Source organism: Artibeus jamaicensis, unplaced genomic scaffold, assembly GCF_021234435.1.
Source record: "Artibeus jamaicensis isolate MK-2021 breed Jamaican fruit bat unplaced genomic scaffold, CSHL_Jam_final contig_944, whole genome shotgun sequence".
Classification (NCBI taxonomy): Eukaryota; Metazoa; Chordata; class Mammalia; order Chiroptera; family Phyllostomidae; genus Artibeus; species Artibeus jamaicensis.
The window spans coordinates 4,954,018-4,975,306 of record NW_026522020.1 but is presented as its reverse complement, the minus strand read 5'-3'; the positions used below and the strand labels follow the sequence as shown (position 1 = coordinate 4,975,306).

Here is a 21,289-nt window from a genome sequence, read left to right as displayed (position 1 = left end):
TGAGGCAGCCCGTGGGGTCTGCAGTTGGGGCTCCCCCCACCACCGGGTCCAAGGGAGTGTCCCCCACCGTGGGTTCTGTGCCATCGCAGGGACACCCCACGGCCCCTCCACAGAGCACGTGGGTGTCCACGGGCCCCTGCCCACCTGGCCCCGTGCCGCGCTCAGCTGCGCCTGGTCGATCTGCGCCAGCCTGGAGCGCGGCAGGGCACGGTGCTGCCCCAGGTTGGAGCGTGGCACTGGTGGTCGGCACTCGGCACGTCCCGTGCTCTCGCGCAGAAGACTTCTCACGCTCCCTGGGACCCGGCCCCACCCCCACGTCCTGACCGGTCCCCGACCGTTCTCACGCGGGTCGTCCCGCAGGCTGCTGTCTGAGCGGAGCATCCACACCAGCGCCGCGCGGCACACCCGACCCTCGTGTGCAGCCTGTCGCACTAGGCTGTTCTCGAGCTTGTCCTCACGGTGTGGCACGCCCACAGGCCCCTCTCGCCCTCCAGGCCCCCTCCCGCGGGCCTGTGCAGGACCTTGCAGCACTGCCGCCACCCCTTCTGCCCAGAGGCAGCTGCTCCCCGACACCCCCCGGCTACTTGCTTCTGCCTCCCGGAGGGCTGGGGTGCTCTCCCGAGGCCCCTCCTCTCACTTGGCCCTGTGCTGGCATCCCCGTGCCATCCCTGCCGTGGGCCGGCCCTCCCTGCAGCCCGCCGTGCACATCCAGAGTGCCACAGGCACACGGGCTGTGTCCAGATCAGGGCCCTGGACACGTCACCGGGTGGGGGGGGGGCCCTGTGATGTGGTGTTGCTGGGCCGTAGGGTGAGTGTGGCTTCAGCTTCCATACCTGATACCAAACGGTCACAGGAGCTGCTGTGCCGGTGTGCGCTGCCGCCAGCTGTGGGACAGTTCCTGTTGGGTGCTGCTGTCGGTCACTGTCCTGTCAGCAGGGCACGTCAGCTCCTCATGGCTCAGCGAGTTTCTCTGATGGTCAGTGAGACTTGGCCCATTTTGCCGTGAGGGGCCAGAGGATGTCCTGGTGTGGGGTGCCCGTGTGTCCAGCGACCGGGCTTCCTTTCTCCTGGCGGGGAGCTGTTCTCTGCGTTCTGCAGTCCAGCCCATTGCTGGGGCTCGGGGGCACATTCCTGTGTCCGCCCCCGCCTGCCGGTCACTCTGCCGAGTCCCGTGGACCTGCCTTGACTTCTGTGAGAACCAGAATGTGGCCTGATCGGTGCTGTTAGGTCCGTGTCCTTTTGTAGGCCTTGAAAATGTTTCCTCTTCAAAACGGGTGGTTCTTTTTCTTGGGAATGTAGCTAATGTTTTCTCTTTATTTTTAGTTTGTCTTTCTGCTTAGTGCTTTGTAAGTTCTTAGTAATTGTTTCTGTGTATAAAATTAGCAGCTTTCGCGATCACTTGCTGGTATAAGGGCTTACTTGTAGAAGAGCGCACATGTGCTGTGCGGGGGGGGCGTCAGGAGGGCTTGCTGCCCTGTGTGATTGAGGTCCTGCCCCAGGGTTTAAGAGTCACGGCTGACCTAGTGGCACAGTGGAGAAGGGGTGCCAACTGCTGGCTCCGTGGGCACCCGCAGTCGCAGTTGGCACGGGGACGAGGCCACCCGGAGGAGCTGCATGGCAGACTCTGCCATGGTTGGCTGTGTGCACCTTGGTATTTGAGCACAAACTGGGCCCCCACAAGGGGCTGCTGGGTACATGGTGTCGGTCACCCTGCCCGCAGGCTTGGACCGAGGGGCCCTCCTGGCTGGGGTGCTGAGCCCACGAGGGACACGTGAGAGGCGCCCTGTGTGGGTCCCCGTGACCTGACGTGTCCGTCTGGAGTTCAGAGGGGGCGTTAGTGTTGTCCTCTCTGAGACCGGATGAGCCTCCTGCTCCACGCGAGGAATCTCAGTGTCCTCGAGGCTCCGTGACCTGCCACCTGTGGCCCACCGTCTGCCGCTGCCTCCCCCGTGGACAAAGGCCCAGTTCTCACGGGGCCCTTTGTGGGCCCTGCTGCGGTCAGGATGCCTGTGTGCCACCGAAGGCCACATGTGGCCTCCCCCCCAGGGCCTTCCGTCCCAGACCCCGCCCTGCTCGGGGTTTTTCTCTGAGGGAAGGAGACACTGCTGTCGACCACGGGAGTTTAGCTTGTCGGCGTCAGCGAACCGGCCTGTGCCCGGCCGGCCGCCCCGCACCGGTCTCTCTGGCTGCTCACAAGTAGCTCAGTCCGCAGCCGTCCCTCCGGCTTCACCGGCCGCTTCCTACACGAGTGGCAGGCGCAGCCTCACAGAACTTGACGTCGGAAAGCACCTTGGATCTGAGAGTCAGAATCGACCTCTGCGGGCCCGCGGAGCGTCCCTCACTGCAGGCCTGGCCGGCGCGTGGGAGCGCCGTCTGCTCCATGCCTGTCGTCGCGGCCACTGGAGGGGTTCGGGTGGCGGGTTCGGGCGGTAGGTCTTGTTACTGGCAACAGACTGTGCGCGTGGGCGTCGGTGCGCTTTGGTGGGCTCTGCCGCAGGCGGCCCTGGGCTGCGCTGGGAGGTGCGGGGCGCATGCGCTGTTCAGCTTTTGGGGTTTTTTGAATGAATTTCTTTTTGAACGTTTAATTCAAAGTCCTTTCAGTTTTAAATAATTCTGCTGTTTAAAATTTCCAATGTCGATTAACGCCATTCATTCGCTCTGATAGAGTGGGGAATTCTCAGGTTTGTGGGGGTTTTGGTATCTCAGCATCGATACACAGTCTTTCATCAGTTAAGTCGGACTTGGATTTATAGCCTTCAGGGGTCTGAGATACACCATGTGCTGTGTTTTAGTATAAACTTAAGCCCTGACCAGGTAGCTCTGCTGGTTAGAGCGTCATCCTGCTGTGCCAAGGCTGTAGGTCTGACCCCTGGTCGGGGCATGTGTAAGACTCAACCGAGGAGTGCGTGCATCGGTAAAGGAACAAGTCCGTGTGTGTCTCTCTCACTCACGCTAGTGAGTAAAAGGTGAGGAATGGATGTCACAGCAGATGCCTGCTCTCCGAGCAGACTGGAGCGAACGTGCGACCCTGCCCACCGCGCCTCGCAGGGGCAGCAGCCTGGGCAGGTGAGCTGCCGTCCACCAAGGAAGGCCGCGCCGGTCAGAGCACGGCTCCAAAGCCTGGGTTGGAGGACTGGACGCCTGGCCCTGGAAGCAGTTGCTTGTTCCATGCGCCTTCCTCCGAGGCAGGAAGGATGAGTCAGTCTGGGGCGGAGGCAGCGCCCGAGGCGTTCCGTCTGCAGTGTCTGCCGGCCTGTGCTGTAGTCCCTTGGCCTTGGCCCCCGGCTGGCCAGGTGTTTCCACCCGTCCGTTCTGCCACCGCCTGGTTTGCTCCTCCGCCTGTCTCCTAGCCTGTTCGGCTTTCGTCTGCCTGTTCTTTCTCGAGGCTGCCCCCACCCCCCACCCCCGCCCTCCCTTGTGAGAGGGTTTTGTCTCTTTCCTGTGGCCACATTGGGGCGGGCGAGTGGCAGTCAGCACGGAGTAATGACTTTAGAAGGTAGGAGTCGGCACCCCGGCCGGCGGCTCAGCCGGTGCAGCGCCGTCGCTCTCACCAATAGGCAGCGAGGCCCCGGTCGGGCTGCAGGGAACAGGCTCGTTTCCCTTCTCATGTCCCCATCAGTGTCGCCTTCTCTCTGTCTCACAAAAGCATCAGCAAACCCTTCCTCGGGTTAGGGTTTCCTTGAAGTAGAAGTTGGAGGCATTGGCATTTACTGGTTGAGGAGGCTCTGTCGGTTCCAGACCTTGGACTTACAGTGGGAAGTCTGAGGAGGGTGCGCACGTGACCAGAAGCGCGTGGGTCAGAGCCGCAGCTTCCCCTCTGAACTCTGTCCTCAGGGAGAAGCCTGTGGCTCGGGTCCCACGAGCTTGCCGCGGGTGGGGCCTGTGGGGGGCGCGAGCACTCGCACTGGGGTCAGGCCCACCGGCCCTGTGAGGGGCCAGGTAGGGCCACTCACGTGACCACAGACCAGTGGCCACTCGTTACAAGGTGGCCTTGGTCTGCCTCGGGAGGGAGGTGCTGCTTGTTCATCATGTCAGCCATTTGGGCAGGCAGGGGGCCTTCCAGGGCATTCTGGAGATGAGGAAGGTCTGGGTGCGGGGCGCTGGGCTTGTTCTGCTTGATTTCCTGAGCACCTGGTACGTGCCCTCCCCGTGGGGCCCCTCAGCCCCACAGACGCCCCTACTCCTGTGTGAGGGCCCTTTTGGCATCGCAGGGGACAAGGGCCTCTCCGTGTCCCAGCCTGCTGGTTGCCTCGCAGGTAGCACAAATGAGCCAGCGTCTCCTCTGGGCAGGGCTCGTCCCCTGCCCAGGCCTTGCCGTCCTTGCCCACCACCGTGACTTATGGCACGCTCTCCCTGCGGGGACTGGGCATTTGGGCTTCGCCCTTCCCGGAGTGCAGGGCCCGGCACGCAAGCCAGAGGTGTGGCCGAGTCAGGGACGGCAGAGGCCGCCTGAGCCCGTGCTCTGCAAGGCTCTCAGTCCCTACAGTGCCTGCAGGTGAGAAACTCCACCCCTCTCCTAAAGAAAGTGGCTGAGTAAATCCGTGTTTCTGAGGTAGGACACGGTGACACCAAATTTCCGTTTGCTGGCGCCTCTTGAGGCGCAGTCGTGTTCTGCTCAGTGAGGACTCTGCGTTTCTCCTCCTGCTTCTCATCACCCGCTCCTTCTGGGACAGCGAGTTTGCAAGGGCCTGGAGGTCCTGCCCTCTGCCGGGCGTCTGGGTCGTCACCCCTGCCACCCGGGCAGGGACAGCGGGAGACACAGGTGAATGGTGACCTGAGTGCCGGCTAGTAGAGGCCCAGGGCTCCCCGGTAGTTCTGAGAGCTGGCGAGACGCAGGGGTCCGCCCTGGTGTGGGGCCCGTAGGAAGGCACGTGGTGGTCAGCGTGGGGAGCATTTGGAAAGCATGTTCCCGAGGTGCACAGGGGCTGTCCTGCTGGTTCCGCCCAGTGCCACCTTGAGCTGGCCCCTCCTAAGGGACATTCTGCACGTGGGCCTCGGTGTTGGCTGCATGTTCTCTGCAGTGTGGCTTCTGTCTGACACAGGGAAAGCCTGAGCACGCCTCGCAGTCACAATGTGGCTTTGTAAGCCCGTGCCACCCACCCTGTGACTGTCCGGTCACTAGAAGCCCCTGTAGCAGCGGGAAGCCTGGGGCCACTCCCGAGCGGAGGGTGCACACGGAGGCCGCACAGTCTAGCAGGAGCTCTCGGAGGCAGGGTGGGCGCACAGGGCGCATGTGGGGGCGTGAGTGGGGACTGAAGCTCCACGTTCCCGAGACTGGCTCGTTTGTGCCGCCTGCAAGGTCCCTGCCAGGCTGGGACACCGAGGGGCTCTTGTCCCCTGTGCTGCCAGAAGGGTGCTCACGGGAAGAGGGGCATCTGCAGGGCTGAGGGGCCCCCAGGGCAGCTGCGGGCCCTGTCGCTGACTCAAGGCGGGGAGAGACCTGTGACTAACTGCCATCGCCACGCGTCCACGGAGCGCACGGCTTCAACTTGGGACGTGCTCTCTGCCTCCATGGCTGCAAGGCTGGGAGGGACAGAGACGTGCTCTCAATGGGGCTGGAGAGGGGCTGGCTGCCCGGTGGGCTGGGGGCTCGGCAGTGGCTGGACCAGGACGCAGGCTCATCCCTGCTGCTGCTGCCGTGGGAGGGACGCGTCAGGGCACAGCCGTGTCTGAGACTCCGCTCTTCCGCTGTGGCGAGGAAGAACCCACGCTGCTGCCTGTGCTCAATCCAGAATGTTCTGTGTGAGAATATTAGAACTTCCTTCAGGGTGGGTCTCGTGTTGGGGGACGGTACGTTTGCATTCAAAGTGGAAGGCGGGGATGTGCAAACCTTGGTGGGGAGGCCTCTCACTAAACCTGCTCCTGGGTTTCTCCTCCCCTCGGGAGGCTCCCGTGGTGTCAGCAGCCTCCCGGGTGAGAACCCCGCTGTCCCCGTTCCCTTGCCTTGCCCTGGCACAGAGCCGCCGTCCGCGGGCAGAGCGAGCACCTCATCACCGTCCTGTGCTTCCTCCTGCCCCAGGCGCCGTGGCCAGCACGGAAGTGAAGATGAAGCTGCAAGAGTTTGTCCTCAACAAAAAGAAGGCGCTGGCCCACCGGAGCCTGAACCACTGCCTCTCCAGTGACCCTCGCTACTGGTACGGGTGAGTGGGCGGGGCCCAGGGCGCCGGCCGTGGCCGGCAGGTGGCACCAGTTCTCCACCGGCAAGGCAGGGGGACGGTGTGCGTTGCGACACCCCCAGGTATGTAGCACATGCAGTGAGTGGACCGCGCTGGTCCAAAGGCAGCCGTGGCACCCAGCAGGCGTCGGGCGCCTGCGAAGGACTTGAAGGCCACCAGGGCTGGTACCTGCCTACCTGTCCATCTGTTCAGGCCGAAGGAGGAGCCACTTCTGGAACTCTGGTCTCAGGTGCCTACAAGCACCCTCTGAATTTCTTCCCCACGTGGCACTGGTTCCTGGGGAGGTCAGTATGCCGGGCTGCGGACCCTCTCCCTGAGCCTCTGTGATGGCAGATGCCGGCAGAGCCTGGCTGTGCTGAGAGCTCGGAGTCTTGACCTTGGCAGTGGCGCCGTGTGCAGGGGGCACTCGGCCGAGCACACCTTAGGCGAGCTGGCTGCTGACACGGGCCGGGTTTGGAAGGGCTCGGCGAGCGGGTGGCCTTGGATCCTGACCGTGGATGCTCCGTGTGATGTCTGGCTGCTGTGGGACTCGCTCCATTTCTGGAGGAAGCCCGCAGGCAGGTTTTATAAATCAGGGTGATTGCCATTTATCTCATCGGGAAGGAATGGAGCTGCCCCGAGCCCCAAAGTCCTGAAACCCCAAACCCCACTGAGGTGGCCCATGTGTTCCCCTAGATGACATTGCTCGTCACAAGACAGCCGTTCCCACCCCCGAGCTCTCCGCCGCTGCTGCCCCCGCGGGGGCCCCGGCGGTGCCCGTGCCCTGACCTGCCGACGGGGTCTGTGTGCCCAGCAGGGACACAGTCACACCGGAGGGGAGACCGAGGAGGTCCGTGGGAAGCCCCGAGACACCTGTGACAGGGAGGGCTCCTCAGAAGTGCTGGGGGCAGTGCATTTGGAGACCCCACGTTCGAGTGGCACCAGCCAACTTGTGGTCCCCCAACTAGTGACCGTCACGAGGCTTTGTTGTGGGGAAGCTCCACTGTCCCCGGTGGGGCAGCCTGGTGCACGTGGGGTGGGGAGTGGCTGCGGTGTCGTCTCCGGGGCTGAGCCGAGGGCACAGAAGGAAGAGAAGCCTGGGCAGGGGTGGCCTTGGGCAGACCAGGTGCCGAGGACCGACGGTGCCTCACTGCGGTGAGGCTGGACGTGGCGCTGCTGCAGAGGAGGGTGGGAGCCAGAAGGGGGGCGCTTCAGAGCTCACTGCCTGAGAGCAGGGACCGTGCGGGCCCAGGAGGGGCCGATGTGGCCCCCAGGGAGCGTGGTGGCCCCAGCCTCTCTTGGCGAGGGTGCTCTGAGACTGGGGGCTGGGCCGAAGTGGGGCAGGCGGCTGGCCGTTCCTCTGTTTGGGGTGTGCTTGGCGGCACTCTCCTTTTGTCCCCGTGCCGTTGCCACCGAGGAGCCTGTCACACTCACAGGCTGTGTCACAGGAGACAAGTCAGGAGGCGGGGCTCACGGGGAAAAAAAACCAGACCTCTGTCCTGGCGCCGCACCGTGCACGGTGGATGCAGGCGTCCGCCTGGCCAGGAACGTGGACTCCAGGGCACTTCTGGAGGAAGCCACGGGCAAGGGCTCTCGTGACCTTAGGGGGAGGTGGCGGAGTTCATAGGACGCTGGAATCATCAGCTGGTAACTGAAAACTCAGCGTGACTCGGTTAAAGTTATGACATCCATTCTCTGGAAGGTACCATTCTGAAAACCGGCAAGCCACAGACTGGGAGGGGACGCACCCCAGGTGTGTTCCCAGTGGCCTGTGACCCTGCGGGCACAGGGTTGGGTGCTGGCGCCTGAGCCCTCCACCCCAGGGTCGGCACGGCCAAGCCGGAGGCGCCGAGGGACAGGGACTGGCTCGCACTCCCGGCTCCCGCACCCTGCCGGGCCGCGCTGGGGCGGCACTCGTGCTCTTCCTTGGAGTGCGGAGCCGGGCTGCAGGGCCTGTGTCTGGACTCTCCGAGTCTGGGTGCACGGGACGGTGCCCACCGGGCCACCCCAGGGCGGGGGTCGTGTGGGGCAGCCTGGGCCAAAGCTGTGGGCTGGGGACGTAGGCCACATCCCTGCCAGGTGCCTCCTGGTGCAGCTCTTGTACCCGAGCTGGACGAGAAGGACGGGGTTCAGGCCCAGCCTCACTCGGGGGCGCCCAGGCAGCATGGTTCTCACGAGGTGTGGCCTGCCCTGCCCACAGCACCCCAGGGTGGTGGGGAGCGTGGCTTCCCCTCTCCTGAGGGTTGTAAACGGACCGAGTTGAAGTGTGTTACCAACAGTTGCCTGCAGTCACGTTTCACTAATAGTCGGTGCTTTTACTTCTCACGAGACACACCGGTTTTCTTGTGTGTCTTGTGAGGAGGAAGTGAAGTCACTTGGCTCTGAGAGAGGTCTGTGCTGTCAGGGGAGGGTGTCAGCGCCCCGGCCTGGAGCCGGGCCTGGGGAGACGGTCTCCAGAGCGGGGCCTGCGGGGTCTCAGCACAGCTGCAGGTGAACGGGAGGGCTTTCTGCCCCTGCCGCCCCTGCCCAGCCTGAGCTCCGGTCCTGGCTGCACACATCCCTGGAACCGTTGTTCTGTAGTTGGGGGCGGGGTGGCCTGGGGGTTGGGCCCATCGATTGATGGGGTCTCCGTGAGCAGCACTTTCTTCATGCCCCCTGGCTCCTGAACACTCAGGTACTCCCCCCCCAGAAGCATTTAGGGACCCCGGTTCCTAATTCAGCAACACCAGGTGCCGATATAGGGAGTGCGATGTGTTCAAGGAAGTAGTCTGGCAGGTTGGCAAGTTTGTTTCCAATCATTAGGCGGATTACAGTTAGAGTTTTCCAGTGTTCATTCCACCTCGTGGGCTCCCACAAGGCTCAGCTGGCTGTTAGCAGCACAGTTTGCTGGTGGTCCCCCAAGGCTGCTGACCCCAAGTTTCCTCGTGGCAGCCAGCCCTCCTGCCCCCACTGGCCAGCGGAGGGTCTGAGTCCCTCCTGGCTGGTTGTAAAAGAAGCGTCTCTGCAGATCGGCTCCCAGGCAGCCTGGCCGTCCTCTGGAAGCAGGGGATGCGCCCGGCAGACGAGTCTGTCCTGTGGGAGGCGGGCACGTGGCCAGATTCTCTGCTGCAAGGAAGTTCCCTGAGGCTCCTGCTCTCAAGGGCCCAGATGTCACCAGCCATCGCCAGCAGATGTCCCCAGAGGCCGCCCCAGCCACAGCTTTGGACCCTCCCATCTGGAGCCCACTCGTCTGCCTCTGGCCCGTGGGCCCTGGTGCAGGCCCCTTGGTGCCAGTGTTGACCCGGCGGCCAGAACCCACGCGAGGGCAGGGCCCTCCTGACAGCAGTGGCCGGGGACCAAGTCAGACAGTGTGGCTGCACCTGCCTGGCCCTGGGTCCGCACCACTGTTGGTCCCTGTCAGTCTGGTCCCAGAGAGGCCACCAGCTGGGCTGGGGCTCCCGCGTCAAAGGGGGCTGAACGTTCACGGGGAGGCCCCCCCGGCCATGGTCCCCGCGCTCACCGAGTGTCTCTGTGTCCTTCCCAGGAAAACACAGCACAGCTCCCTGGACCAGAGCTCCCCGCCCCAGGGCGGGGCGGCGGCGGCCTGCAGCCACCCAATGCTGGGCCTGTACGACGCCAAAGACGACTTCCCGCTCAGAAAAACAGGTCGGCCCCGGGTCTGGGGGGGCGGGGGTTGGTGCTGTGCGGCCGCGTTGCGCTCACGGAGAGCCCTCGCTGCTGCTGAGTGTGTGCTGCTTCGTGAGGGCGTCGCTCTAAGTGCTCTCCCGAAAGCCGTGACCCTCATGGACACACGCCTGCCCTTTGAAGCTCACTCGTAAGCACGCAGACTGGCCCCTCTCTCGGTGGCACACTGCGCTCTGTCCCGCCCAGAGTCACCTGGTGGGCATGGGGACGCAGCGGCCTCTGTGATGGGCCTCAAGGTCTTGCATCACTGGCCCTCAGTGCCAGCTGTGGGCAGAGCCTGGGCAGCAGGGGCGGTGGACACTGTAGTTGGGGGCTGTGGGGGAAGGGACTCAGTGTCCCTGAGGGACAGCGCAGCGGTCCACACAGCACTTCCGTCCCCAGCCGGAGGGGAAGGGTACTTCCAGGAAAGCGGGCTTTCCCACTTGGTCCAGTGTTGGTGGTTTAAGAAGGCATTGGTGGTTGAGGCAGATGAGAGCGGCCGTGGCTGGGCACGGGGGCTGAGGAGGGCCAGGGCCAGGGTGGAGAGCTGTCCTGACAGGCGGGAGCCTGAGTGGCAGGGGAGCCTGGGCCACGGGGCAGCGTGGGCAGTGCGGGGACACCTGGGTACTGGGGATGGTGCCACACTGCTTTGTCTTCCTAAACATAGACATTGTGGTACCAGTGGGTTTTGGTTGATCCTGGGCAGAAATGGGTGAAGCAGTCACAGTCCAGGCAGTTCTCCCCAGGGGTGGGGCACTGGGGGCAGGGCTCCCTGCCCTCCACCCTAAGACAGCTGTGGGCCTGTCAGTGGGCGGGTCTGTGCCAGAGTGGGCTCCGCTCCCAGGGGAGACCAGGAGCCAGAGCCAGGAGGTGCAAGGACGGGGCTAGAAGCTCAGCCCAGGGAGGGGCCGATCCCAAAACCTGGACTGGGTGTTGGAGGGAAGGGCCGAGCCCTGCTCAGACAGGGGTGGGGGTTCTGCAAAGGTGAATGAGCCCTTTTCTGCTGAGGGGCGTGTGTGGCCTCTGTTCCTGTCACTCTGAGGGTGTGCTGCTCACTCCCTGTCCACAGTTGAGAGCCCTCCAGCTGGGTAGCAAGACGTGTGTGTCAGGGTCTGGGGGCCCATCCTCCAGGTGCCCTCCACGTACCCACAGGGCTTGTCATTAACTGAACCTCACGGTGAGCAGCACACCGGGAGGGAGGCAGCCCCAGGCCGGGAGGGAGCGCAGACGGCCCTGGGGAGCGGCACCGTCCACCAGGCCCTGCCCTAGCAGACCGCACCCCCAGGTGACGGAGGCAGCAGCAGGTTGTGACGGTGACGAGATCTCAGAGCAAACAGCTCGGGAGGGAGGTGTCCCGTTCCCTCTGGAGGAGTCTGCGCACACACTCCGCATCGCCCGTGCCGAGTTAGTCACACCCGCGTTTCTGCTGGGATCAGCCCAGGAAACTCACGACGTGGAAGTTAGTTACAAGTTTCCTGGATGAATTAAAAAGACCGCCTTTGACAAGTGCGCTGCGCTTCAGTGGCCCCACGGTTTCCTTTTTAATTTCTGTGGATCCTGCGCTCCACTCGACCTCGTCCGAGGTCAAGGGCGTCCCTGCTGTCCCTCCCTGCCCTCCAGACTCGTCCGCTCTCCCTGCCTGTGCTCTGGCGGTCTCTGGGGTGGCATTTCCCCCCGCTGCGCTCCCACGCAAAGTGCACATGTGCCCACGAGACTGCACAGGCTGGGTCAGAGCGCCCGTGCCTGCTGCCAGGACGGCTCTCCCCCCTCGGGGAGCACCACCCTGCGCCTTCCCTCGGTTTTGGCGCCTGCGACGGGCTCTGCTTTTGTTGTCTGAAGCTTCAGGACGCCCTCGATCTTTCCGCTGCCAACCACCCACTCTGGCCAGACTCAGCAACCCCGGCCCTCCCCTCGATGCCAGAAGTCAGCCGGAAACCTGGAGCCTCCCTAGGCAAATGCCTGCACCTGCCGCCAACTCTGCCCAGCGGGGCGTGCCGTGCTGTGCAGGGTGGTGGGCACGGCGTCCAGCCCCAGGCTTGTCCTTCTTGCCCCCACCTGAGCCCCCACCTGAGCCCCCACCTGCAGATCAGCTCAGGTGACACAGCCCATGGCCAGGGGACATCCCCCTCCCCGTTCTGGCGACAGACATCGGGGTGCCTCCACCTCCCACCAGAATGTGGAGGGCTGTTTTCTAGGCAAGGGGGCAGAGAGAGTGAGGCGGTGCCACTGTCCCTGGGTATCTGAGCCTCTCGGAGCCCAGCAGCGACAGGCGTCCGGAGGTGTCGACATCCCAGTTCCCAGTGCATGGGTGATCCTTCCCGTGTTTGTGGGGCAGCAAACGGCTTCATGGGGCCGAGTCCAGAGAAGGCTGGCCCTCCAAGCACATCTGGTTGCTCTGGAGGCTTGACTCATGCTCCCCAAAGAGCAGACTCAGCGGCCTTGAGGTGAACACGTGACCTGAGTCCCGCAGTCCTGGGAACCAGTCCTGTCACTTGCCATCGGGAGAGCAGTGGACTTTCTGTTGCGGGGAGACTGAAGCCAGCAGGGCTGCTGACTTTAGACCAGCAGAGGAAGAGGCATAAACTCACTAGTTCTGCCAACTAGGCAGGTCAGCAGGCAGGAGCAGGGGAGCAGCTGCGCGAAACTCACGGCCGCAGTCCCACCAGCATCTTCCCACTGTCCTGGCTCCGGTGCTAGTGGCCTGGCGGAGCGGCGGGCTCCTGGGCCCAGCATCCAGACAGGGGGCGCCCCTGCTTCCCAGGGAGGCAACCAGCTGGGCCTGGGGCGGCCTGGGCTCGAGGTGCAGAGGACTTGGGAACCACCGTGGGCTTAGAGTCACAGGTTTGCAAACAGCTCTGTCCGCACAGGCAGCGCTGGCAACAACCGAACCCTGGCAGAAAGCCTGTGCCCTGTGCTAGGGTGACCGCCACGGCAGGGGTGCTCACCGGAGCTCAGCTGTGGGAGCCAGCTCAGCCGGCTCTCCTCGTGGCAGGGCCGCGGTTGGCACCCTGGTGCCAGTCATTCACGGAGAACATCTGCACTTAGGCCGCATGCCTCTGGGTTGGGACACGGGGCAGGTGGACAGGAGACGGTGTGGTCACTGTCCACGGGGCGAAGCCCTAAGAGCCCTCTGGCCACTTCCGCCTGTCTGCCGCTATTTCCCAGGACCCCACTGGCGAGCTCGTAACCCTGGTCAGAAGAACGTAGCCAAACGCGTCGGCTGTCCTTCATTCACTTTGCAATAGGTGATTTCTGCCCACAGGCCTTGGGGACCGTGCCCTCGCTCAGCCCTGGAGCAGCACTGTGTGTGACCCTGCAGGTGTTGGCCCAACCTGCGTGGCGTGAACCACCCCCAGACGGCCTGGGCCTGGGCAGGTCTGCCGGCCGGTGACGGCACTTCCTTCCCCTGCAGCTTCGGAGCCCAACCTGAAGTTACGGTCCCGGCTGAAGCAGAAAGTGGCCGAGCGGCGAAGCAGCCCCCTCTTGCGCAGGAAGGATGGGCCTGTGGTCACTGCACTCAAGAAGCGTCCCTTGGATGTCACAGGTGTGTTGGAGGGGAGCTGGGGCCCCGTGCCCACCAGCCCTCACGGCCCCTGTGCTGTGCGCTCCCACCCCCACAGTGCCGGCAGTCCCATAGACACCGTCCTGGACACAGCCCTCCTGCTCTGGCCGGGGGCTGGGCTGATGGCTGGAGTTCAGGTCGGGGTTGCTCTGAAGGAGGGTCCCCAAATCCTGCCCCGCCCGTGGTCAGCCACGGGGGTGCAGCCTGCTTCAGCATCAGTGCTGGGCATCGGAGTCGGCTCACAGAGGGTCCTGCAGTGGGCGGGCAGACACGGGAGCTTAGGGTGGCCACTGCCTCCCAGTGCGCAGTTGCTCTTGGCCCCCACCTAGTGGTGAACACGCAGAACATGCCCACTGGGCAGAGGCTGTTCTGAGGGGGCACCCCCTTCACAGGTGTGCACCCCATGTCCCTTGGTGCACTCCTCCCAAGGGTGCTGCCCTCCCCTAAGATGTACCTCACGCTGTCCCAAGCCACACCTCGTCCGGAGGGCACCTCCACTTTCTGGGGGTGCCCTGTGTCACCAAGCTGCACGTCTGCAAGCACAGGACGGAGGTGTGGCTCAGAGGAGGCCTGGACTCGGGAAGGGAGGAGACCGTTGCACCGGGTGCGGTGTTTGGTCTCAAAACCAAGGCCCGCGGGGGGAGGAGCAGGGGCCTCGGTGCGGCCGTGCCATTGTGGGCAGCCTTGCACTCAGGTCCCAGCAGCTGCGGTGTAGGATGGGTGCCTGGTACCCTGCCCCACGGAGCCCGAGGTCCCTTGGCCCAGGGGCAGCTTCAGCCCGAGATCTGCCTCTGCAGACCTGTGGCCTGGTATGGAAAGAAGGCTGGGGACCCCATTTTTGTCTTCCTTTCCCAGCATAGAAGCTTCTGGCTTCTCTGGGGTAGAGACGCCTTGCCCGAGGAGACAAAGAAGTGTCGTTTGCAGTGCCCCCCAGGTCTCACCAGCTGGGGTGTCCCGTGTGAATTGGGGAGTGCTGTGCGTTACAGTACTGTCTGCTGGGGCAGGGCGAGCCCTGGCGTGCATTTCCAGCTGTGCCCTGGCAGAGTCGTCCGCAGGCGGCTCCGGAGCTACAGGAAGTGCCGCCCCGTCGGCTATGGCTGCTCAGTGCTGCTGTGAGTCAGGCCCAGGCTGGGCACGAGCAGCGCAGGTCCCTGTCATCCTGGAGCTTCCGCTCTGACCTGTGAGACAGGCGCAGCACCTGGTGTACACCGGGTCGTGTCCCGTGGAGAGTGTACCTGAGGGCGCTGGGGCCGGCGTGGGGGCAAGCGGCACGGGGTCAGGAAGAGCTCGAGGGACAGTGTGGGTGTCGGAGACGTGAGGGACGAGTGGCCTGGGCAGCTCAGGCCCTGGCGGCTGGAGGGGGAGAGTGCTCTGAGCAGAGCTGACTCTCCAGCCCAGAGGAAACAAAGGCCTTCTGGGAACGGGGGTTTGCCTGGGGAGGGCGCCCAGCCTGCCCGGGGCGTTGCCGCAAGCCTCGAGCCGAGCGGGACAGAGCCCTGGCCTGGGGGAGCCGGTCAGGGTGTGTGTGGGGAGACGGGAAGGACAGGGGGAGGATGCCGGCCGAGCCCGTCGGTGCCTGGGCAGGTGAGTCCTGCCTTTCCCAGCTGCTGTGAGAGCCGCCCCCAGCGTGGAAGACGGGGGGAGGGCAGCAGCCTGCGTGGGGTCGGAGGGCTTTGCCGTCAGTGCACGAGCCGCACACGCACAGTCTCTTCTCTGCACCTGCACACGGCTGAGCCCAGGCCTCACGGGCTCTCGTGTCCTTCCCTCACTGGGTGCTTCGCACACGCGCTGCGCGGCACGTTTAGCCTGTTGCACCTGCCACTGCAGGGAGCGTGTGTCCTCGTGTGTTTCCGCAGACCAGGCTGGAAATAGCGGGGCCGAGCTGGAAAGGGGCGCAGAGTTGGGGATATATCCTTCTGTCCCCTCAGAGAGCTGTCCCGGTTTCCCCGCCGTGCCCGGGACTTGACCAGGTGGCAGTACTGGGAGGGGCGTGTTTTAAAGGAAGACTGGATGGGATTCTGTGTAGCCGGAGACAGGATGGCAGCAGGAAAGGTCCAAGCTGGGCCCTTGGTGGCTGCGGCCAGAGTGGGGCAGAGAACGCAACCCCTGTGTCCGCGGTCGCCCCCCTGGGGCTGAGAGGACCGCCCAGACGGGGCAGCGTCCTCTCCTCGGTCCCCATGGGCAGGCGCAGCGACTTGTGTCTGCTCGGCGACTGGGGCCGGGTCTGGCGTGTTTCCCTGCGGCCCTGACCTGTCCCAGGATCCGCTTGCTCTGCTCGCCCTGGACCTCGGTGTGGCACAGGAAAGCGGAGAGGGCTCAGTCCAGAGTGGACACTGAGGGCAGTGGCTTTCCCGGTGACCACATGGGCCTTCCCCTGCTGTCAGTCATGGGGACTTTTCTGGGTGTCCTGGCCATGGGTGGCCGAGTGTCAGTGAGTGTGCAAGGGCTGGTGCTCAGGTGCCGAGTCTCGGAGCCGGGAGGTAGGCAGGACTGAGGGTGGTGAGGAGGGGCCGCGGCCAGGCTCTCTCCTGTGGGGGCTTCCCCGGGACCCACGCCCAGGACGGCGATGGTGCCTGTCTTTCTGCCTGCAGACTCGGCCTGTAGCAGTGCCCCGGGCTCCGCGCCCAGCTCGCCCAACAACAGTTCCGGGAGCATCAGCACGGAGAACGGGATCCCGCCCGCCGCTGTCCCCAGCCTCCCGGCCGAGGTCAGTGCCCTGTCTTCCAGCCAGTCCCGTCTTGCTGGCCCAGGGCAGCTCCGAGCGCTGACCTGCCTGTGGGACTGCGGCTCTCGGGTGCTTTCGCGCTCTGCCCAGGTCTGGGAGGGAGGCTGAGGAGCTGGACACCCGCCTGGGGCCCACTGACCCCCTGCCTCTGCTCGCTCTGCCCCCTGTGTTGTGTGTCAAAGAGTTTACTCACCATTAGAGGGAGGCAGGGAGGGGGACTCTGTTGCCACCACGCCAGATGCCCCCGCCGGCCATCTGCCGTGCAGGGGACGTGCTGCTGAACGGAACAGCCTCTCGTACCGAAGGGTGTCTGTTCTGGCAGCGGAAGGTGGTCAGCGTCTTGGCACTTCAGCCCCTTGGAGACTGCTGGCCGCTCGCACGGCCTCTGCCCTGCTCGCCTCACTCTGTCCAGGCACCCACACAGTCCAAGTCCACTTCTTAAAAAGTGTGACACGCGGCCACTGGTCTCTGATGTAACGACAGCCCCCAAACGAGGTTGCAGGTGATGGTGAGCTCCTCCCCCACCTCCTGGTGTCTCGCGTGCGCACGGGCCTCTGGGCCCCCACCAATAGCTGTGTTTGATCGAGAGCTTTTTTCGTGTGCACTGTGTCCCACCCTCGGCATTTTTTGCCTTGTATGTGAGGGGATTTTTTTCACCGTTACCCTCTTTGGTTTCTGCCTTCAGTGTTAGTTTGGAAACACGTTCCCTGCTCTTAATAACATACTTTAGAACACACTGTCGAGGATTCTATCCTCTTTTGGTGGTTTTGCCACGACCGAGCAGTTGGAATGAAAACGAGCTTTTGATGGGCCATGAACGACGTTTTTGTGCTCGCCGCCCCCTGCAAGGCGGTGGCTCACCCGCCTGCCGCTCGGTCGGTGAACGTGTCCTCCCGCTGCGGCCTCGGCGCGTGCGTGCAGCGCTGTCTGCCCGGGAGGGGTGCCCACACGTGGCAGGGGCAGACTCGGCGTGACGGCTCTTCTGTTCTCTGTCCCCAGACCAGCTTGGCACACAGACTGGTGGCCCGAGAAGGCTCCGTGGCCCCACTGCCCCTGTACACGTCGCCATCCCTGCCCAACATCACACTGGGACTTCCTGCCACGGGCCCTTCTGCTGTGAGTAGGCGCCAAGGGGCCGCGGGGGGGTGGGGCGGCTGTCCAGGGGCAGCTTGGACCTCACCAGCTGGGCCTCTCCAGGGGGCGGCAGGCCAGCAGGACGCCGAGAGGCTGGCCCTCCCGGCCCTGCAGCAGCGACTGGCCCTCTTCCCCGGCACCCGCCTCACGCCCTACCTGAGCTCGGCACCCCTGGAGCGCGACGGCGGGGCGGCGCACAGCCCTCTCCTGCAGCACATGGTCTTCCTGGAGCAGCCGCCCGCGCAGACCCCCCTCGTCACAGGTGAGCCCTCCTCGTGGCCTGGGGCCAGGCCGCGCCCCTGCCTCCGCCCCGCCACCCCTCGCGGGTTCAGATGTGATGTCATGGCCCACTCGCAGAGCTGGGTGACGACACGTCAGTCGCACATCCTGTCCTTACTCACGTGGTGGCGGCCCCTCTGGCATGAGTCCCCGCTCAGGTCCACTTGGGCACATGGCAGAGCACAGCCCTGACCGGGCTAGACGGTCAGCGTACCTACCAGCGGTGAAGCTCGTAAAACCCGTGCATGTTTAAAGACTCGGTTCTGCTCAGGAGACAGCGGGAGGTCTTTGGTGGCTCTTGCGCAGCTGCGGTTGTGTGCCACGTCCCTGAGGAACTGCGCGGTCGCCTCCCACACCAGGCACCGTCTGAAGCTTCACGTGTGGCTTCTGGGTGCTTCTCTGCTCAGAGTGAGAGCGGCAGCGGCCGCCGAGCTGCCCTCTGAACCTGCGACACCGGCCTCAGCGGGACGTGCAGGTGCCGCTGGCAACGGAGTCTCGAACGTGGCGCAGGCAGCTCTGGACTGGTGGGCTGGGCTCCGTCTTTTCTTTGTCCCTCTCAGGCACTTAGCTCCTCCGGGTCCCCGGCTGGTCTGGACTCAGGCCCGTGTCCCTCCAGTACCCAAGGGCCCAGAGGGGGGGACAGCTCCTGACGGCTTTCCCGCCTCTCCATCCGGTCCTCAGGCTGCCACCAGGGTCCCTGGAGGCCTGGAAAGTCCCCTCACTGTCCAGCTCGGTGCCCTCCGTTGACGCTGCAGTGGAGAGTGAAGGGCAGACTAAAACCTCGGTCCCTCAGGCACATGTGAGGCATGGCCGGTGCTCGTGTGGCTGTGGGCATGGCCTGGGCCGCTGGCCCAAGGGGACACGGGCAGCTCTGCCCCCCTCCTGCGCCTTGCCAGGCGTCCGCCAGGTGCCTCCTCCCCTCCGCACCTCCGGCCCCTGAGGGTGATTGTGGAGGCCACTCCCTCTTCCTAAGACCCTTCCTTCCTCCAGGCCAGGCCCCGAGTTTTCTTCCTGTGTCCCCACGTCCCCGCGTCCCCGTCCTCTGCTCCCATGGGCTCTGCCCACATCTGCGGCAGCTCACTCTGTGTCAGCCTCCTGCCTGACCCCCTCCTGGAACCTGGGCCCCGTGAGTCCCCACAGCTCCGCACCCCCTGCCCCCTCCTCCCCGGCACCCACGCCGTCTGTGCCGTGCCGTGAGAAGGGCCGCGGCGAACGTCTGGGACTGAACACGGTGGGGCCGCGTCTCTGGCCGAGTCTGGGCAGCACCAGCAGGAGTCGCTGTGGGTCCGTTGTCAGCGCGGTGGCACTTTCCCAGGTCGCGGGCCCACAGACCTGCCCCCTGCTGGTAATCCTGATGGGCAGACAGACATACAGACAGACTGATTGAGCTAGAGCAGCGCTGTTCACACGTGCTCTGGGAACAGGCCCCCGTGGGAAGAGTGGCTGGCTGGGTTGGGCGAGCGAGGCGCAGGGTCTTGGCCACCGTGTCCCCATCCCTTTCCTGAAGGCCCCACGGTGCCCGGCCTCTGTCGGCTCACGCATTTTCAGTCCTTGGCTGCCTGGTGAGGCGCTCTGTGTGCGGTGCCGCGTTCCAGGGGACCAGGGCCCCGGAGGACCGGGCCCCGGCGCCCCCAGAGGCTGATTTGGGCGGGCAGCCCGGGCAGAGACCGTGTTGTTGGGACCGCTCCACACGGAGCCCTGGGCACTGCCTGGACCAGCTGTGTCACTGGGCGAGCTGGCTGGCAAGCAGCACGCTCAGACCCAGAGGGGACCCCGGAGCTGGTGGTTGGGCACGGGTGAGAGGCCGGGCGCCTGGGCAGGTGAGCCTCGGGGAAGGCCACCTGGGGACGTGGCGTTGCTGCCGAGACCTGAGGGGAGCACAGCAGGCGAACAGGTGGGAAGAAGGCCAGATAGAGGGGCAGGTGCGGGTACTGGGGGGTCGCTCCAGCCTTGTGGCCACTCCCAGGCCCTCCGAGAGGTGGCGAGCTCGGTTCGTTTGTGGTGGCTCCTGGTCAGACACCCGTGACCCGGGGCACTTTCAGCCAGACAGGTGTTGGGTGTTTGTATACCTCGGGTTGCTGGGGCACGTGTCCAGGTAGCAGGGAAGGGGGTTGCTAGTTCCTTCCTCGCAGAACCTGGGGGAAGTGGTGAAGGGCCTAAAAGTTTGCAAGAGAAAAGCCAGACGGGTTGAAAAGCTACAGGAGGAGAAACGCAAAACTGCCTGGGCCCTCAGGGAGAGGTCACGTGAAGCTGGACGGTCCCTGTGGGTGCAGACCCTGGTGGGGACACTCGGCCCTGGTGCGGGGGTGGGGCAGTCGCCCTCCTGGTGGCCAGTGGGCTTGTATGTAGGCACGACCTTTAGAAATTTGGGGGAAGAGGTTTTGGCAACATCCATCAGGATTTCTGAAAGTGTTAACACCCGCTGTGTGTGAAGTCAGTGCTTTAAGAGACCCTTGGAAGAGTTTGCCACCTGAGGACAGTTTGTTGTCCTCGCACTTCATTTCGGTGACAGGGAGGAGCCAGCTCCCGCCGCCCCCTGCTCAGCCACAGTGCCGTCCAGCCCCGGGCCTCTGAGGGGCCTGGGGCCACTGTCTGTAGGGTGGGCGAGCTGCGCTGAGGCACACAGAACGCCTGTCCATGGCAGTGACCCTGGTGTCAGAGGCAGCAGCCTCCAAGGCACAGCTCCGGGTGCTGGCGTGGGCTCGGGGAGGGGCGCCGGGCTGGCACTGCGCTCCCAGTGCCTCCGCCCGTCACTCAACGACCTTCCCCCCCCTCTTCTCCTCTTCCCTCTGCTGTTCCCTCCGCGTTATCTTCAGACTGGTATCTTTCAGGCCTGGGCGCGCTGCCCCTGCACGCACAGTCTCTGGTCAGTACAGACCGGGTGTCCCCCTCCGTGCACAAGCTGCGGCAGCACCGCCCGCTGGGGCGCACGCAGTCGGCGCCGCTGCCCCAGAGCGCGCAGGCCCTGCAGCACCTGGTCATCCAGCAGCAGCACCAGCAGTTCCTGGAGAAACACAAGCAGCAGTTCCAGCAGCAGCAGCTGCACATGAACAAGGTGGGTGCCCGGGCCCCACGGGTGTGGGGCGTGTGTGCGGCAGGCCCAGCTCTATGCCCTGGTCAGCGCCGTGCGCGCGAAGGGTCCCTGCTGCTTTGCGCTGGACCCCACATGGTCAGCACCGCTCTCTCGAGCTCCTTCCGTACCTCGTCTTCTCTAAACAAACTCGCACCGGAAGGTTCCGACTTTGCAGTGCCCCGGAGTCCCCAGAATCACATTTTTGAGTCGCTGGGTATTGCAGTGTGCTTGTGCGTTGGAACGACGTACCCAGAGGGTTACTCCCAGGCCAGCCCAGCGACGGCTGCTCATCGGCAGAGTCCCAAAGTCATGGGGGGGCCACTGTCAGCAGGAAGTGGTGGGGAGGAGGAGTGTGACCCTGGAAACCAGCAGTTCCGCTGTCTTTTCTCAAACGCTGGCCTGGGGAACAAGCGTCTGTGAAGTCAGAGAGGGAGGGGAGTCTGGGGGATGGTCCAGCGTGTCCTCAAAGGCAGACGAACAGCGGCCGCGTGGCCCAGCAGCCCCCGTCGGCCCCTCCTGTGCCCAAGAGCATCAGCAGCACATGCCACATGGGGACTCGCTTGCCAGTAGCAGGGACAGCCCAGGCGATGGCCGGCCAGAACGGGCCCTACTGGCCCCCAGAGCACCACGCCTGAAGCACCCACACTCGCGGCCTGTGGACGGCTCTGGAAAGACCGCGCCGAGCGGAGGGAGCCAGG

The 21,289-nt window shown here is 64.6% G+C and overlaps 1 protein-coding gene across 6 annotated transcripts in view; it reads left to right on the top strand.

Annotated features, from left to right (window-relative positions):
* HDAC4 (histone deacetylase 4) overlaps positions 1-21,289 on the top strand; it is a 151,524-nt gene that overhangs the window by 86,493 nt on the left and 43,742 nt on the right. For 3 of the 6 annotated variants that reach the window (XM_037161521.2, XM_037161518.2, XM_037161515.2), the window contains 7 exons: positions 6,020-6,140; positions 9,679-9,800; positions 13,231-13,362; positions 15,972-16,087; positions 17,105-17,221; positions 17,303-17,501; positions 20,335-20,573. In XM_037161521.2, coding sequence (XP_037017416.2) covers positions 6,020-6,140; positions 9,679-9,800; positions 13,231-13,362; positions 15,972-16,087; positions 17,105-17,221; positions 17,303-17,501; positions 20,335-20,573 — 1,046 coding nt within the window. The remainder of the gene's footprint in view (positions 1-6,019; positions 6,141-9,678; positions 9,801-13,230; positions 13,363-15,971; positions 16,088-17,104; positions 17,222-17,302; positions 17,502-20,334; positions 20,574-21,289) is intronic. The other 3 variants (XM_037161519.2, XM_037161517.2, XM_037161516.2) reach the window with 2 other exon arrangements.